This window comes from Parasteatoda tepidariorum, chromosome 1 (assembly GCF_043381705.1).
Source record: "Parasteatoda tepidariorum isolate YZ-2023 chromosome 1, CAS_Ptep_4.0, whole genome shotgun sequence".
Classification (NCBI taxonomy): Eukaryota; Metazoa; Arthropoda; class Arachnida; order Araneae; family Theridiidae; genus Parasteatoda; species Parasteatoda tepidariorum.
Window position 1 is genome coordinate 52,252,843 of NC_092204.1, and position 3,121 is coordinate 52,255,963.

The 3,121-nt window shown below is 30.7% G+C and overlaps 1 protein-coding gene across 1 annotated transcript; it reads right to left on the bottom strand.

The window, feature by feature from the left end:
- Nucleotides 1–1,790: 1,790 nt before the first annotated feature.
- LOC107439732 (histone-lysine N-methyltransferase SETMAR-like) lies at nt 1,791–2,825 on the bottom strand. Its single transcript, XM_016052415.2, has one exon. The coding sequence runs from the start codon at nt 2,823–2,825 to the stop codon at nt 1,791–1,793; it is 1,035 nt and encodes a 344-aa protein (XP_015907901.2).
- Between the last annotated feature and the right edge of the window lie 296 nt (nt 2,826–3,121).

Here is a 3,121-nt window from a genome sequence, read left to right on the forward strand (position 1 = left end):
TTGCTTTGATAGGAATAAGGACAGGCCATGGGAGATAAATCTCTCACGACCTGTATAATCAGAAGCCTGCATAATCAAAAATAAGTTTTACATTAACGGTTTTGGAGTACAGAAGAGATCCAGAAGAGCTGATTTTATGTAGAAAGGTCTCCGGTTTGAATCCCGCTTCGGACATGGATGTAATTTCTATCTCTTTGTTCTATCTGCCTTTCTTATGTTGTTAGGGTGACATTGATCCACCCATATGGTGTCCATGACAAAAAGATCGTTATATATCGAGTGAGTAATGGAAAATTCGAAGTGAAATAAATAAATAGAAATTCAGTAAATAATTTAAAAAAATAAGACTTTTATTTATGCAGATTTTAGAAAAAAAACTTAGATTATTGATTATTTCAATTTTAGACTTTTTGATTCTCATTTAATTGTGCGGTACTGTAATTTCAATTAACTCTTTACTTTGTGTTTTCCTTTTAAAAATAAAACTTTCATTAATGCTATCTTAATATAGAGTTAAAACAAATTTAACACTTGGTTAAAATTTGATAGTAATTTATTGTGGGCATCAAATGTGATTTTTCAACAATTGAAAAATTTACCATTTAATTGTGTTTAAATAATATGTTGTATGAAGTGAGAAAAAGAAAAGATTTAAACAGTCACGTCTTATTTTTTTCGGTATTTCCCAAGAAATTATATTATAGACTTAATAATTTTTACATCTATCATGTGATAAACCTAAAACTGATAATAAAAATAAATATTATGCAACAATAAACTAAAGGTGATTTATGTGCTCTGGTTCATTTAAGAAGCAATGGATTGTACCTTTTGAATTACATTATTTTTTTTACTGATTTCTTAATGAAAACAATAAGCATGGTAAATAAAAGGTTTTATTTTGTAAAATTATTAGTCACATAGTAAAATACATGAAAATAAAATATTATAGAAACATAACATCTATCTTTTCATCAACATTTAATGTTAACATAAATCAAATTGAATTGAGAGTGCGCTAAAGCAAAAGGGGAAAAGAAATTCATCATTTATGGTTCTCACATTCCATAATCTAGCTTTAAAATTACATCTTAACACTCATAGTTTTCAATATAATCATAAAACAAATGAATATATAGAAAAAATAAATAAAATATTCGGTATTTACGTATTATCCCGTTGAATATTTTTGCTAACATTGCACCTAAGTCATTTCGGTATTTTTCAAATTTATTTTAGCATTGCAAATGATTATACAGAAATTGACAAAATAATAAAATTACCTATTGTATACTGAAAACGGTATAATATTTAAATATGAAGCATTTCCAAATTTATTTTCAGTTTTGGTGAAAGTGGTCGAAGGAGGGGATAATACCCCTAATCACCAAATATTCACTCTAATGGAAAATAAACTACCCAATTAAGATTTTTTTCAGGTAAGTAAGATTATATATTTTCATTAGTTTCTGCAAAGTTCTGTAAAGTTATACTGTTGTTTAATGTAATTACAACCAATGCGATGAAATTTTGGGAATCAAGTTAAAATGATAACTTATGTATTTTGCGTTTATAAAAAGATATCGGCTATATTGAAATAATTGTTTGCTTTTATTGTAACATTTGACTTGACTTTACTTTAAAAGATTAAAGTTCGGGAACTTCACAATTGATTACATAAGCTCTACACTGAGATCAAATATTAACAATATTTGTATTGTATTGGGTTGGAGGGAAAGTTCTGTCGTATTTTAATGAAAATATCTGAATTCATTTATAAAAATATGCGTTTAATAATAATCAATTATATATGCTCCATTATTTGTTACAACCTGTTGCCATCTTTCAGGTAACCTGTGAATTCCTGTTTTGTAGAAGTTCTCGTCCTTAGAGTTAAAATAGTCAGTAACTGAATTAGAAACACTTTCAAAAGACTTGAATATTTTTCCCGTTAGATAACTTTGCAGAGATCTGAACAGATAATAATCAGATGGTGCAATGTTAGGAGAATACGGTGGGTGACTAAGGATTTCCCATCCTAACGCATTCAGTTTTTGTAGTGTCATCATTGCAGTAGGCGGGCGAGCATTATCGTGGTGGAACACTATTCCTTCTCTGAACGCCAATGCTGGCCTTTTTACTTTGATAGCTGCATTAAATTTATCCAGCTGATTGCAGTACAGATCCGCGTTGATGGTTTTCCCCTGTTTCAGCAACTCGTTGTACACTGGACCTTTCCTGCCCCACCACAAACAAAGCATTACTTTTCGTTGATAGATACTTGGTTTTGGAACTGTTGCTGATGATGTTCCTGGTTTGGAGTAAGATTTTTTTCTCTTAATATTCTCGTAAAGAATCCACTTTTCATCTCCAGTAACCAGCCTGTCCAAAAACGGCTCCACATTGTGTCTAATCAGATGTGATGAACACATTCTTACACGATCAGACAAATTCTTTTCCGTTATTTCATGTGGAACCCAAACACTTTGCTTTAACACAAACCCAAGAGATTTAATGTGATCTCCAACAGTTGTATGATGAATGCCAAACTCTTCTGCAATTTCTGGACTTGTTAAATGTGGATTATTTTCCAACGTGGATTGCAAAACATCATTATCGACCTTGGATGGTCGTCCAGATAGATCACTTTCTTTGAGGGTCAGATCCCCGGAACGAAATTTGGTAAACCATCTTTGACAAGTACGAACATTTACAATATCTTTTCCAAATACCGCACATAAATTTTTACATGCAACCGATGCGTTGCTTCCTTTTTCGTATTCATATAAAACGCAGTGTCGTAAATGCACTTTATCTACTGACATGTTTTTCACTTTAAATATTACAAGTAAATGATGAACGGTAAAAAAGGGTACCTTTTATATTATACAGCAGCTGAAAAAAAAATCCGATTGACTCATTAGGCAGATGTTTTTTTTTTAATTACAAGAAAAATCACCTGCCTATTTAAAATACGACAGAACTTTCCCTCCATCCCGATATAAGGCCGCGAATAATCAAATTTGAAATTTAAAGAAATTCTTCACATTTTAAAAAGGGGGCAAATATATAATCGAGGCAAATATATCCAATATTGGTAGTTGGGATAAGATTTTATTTT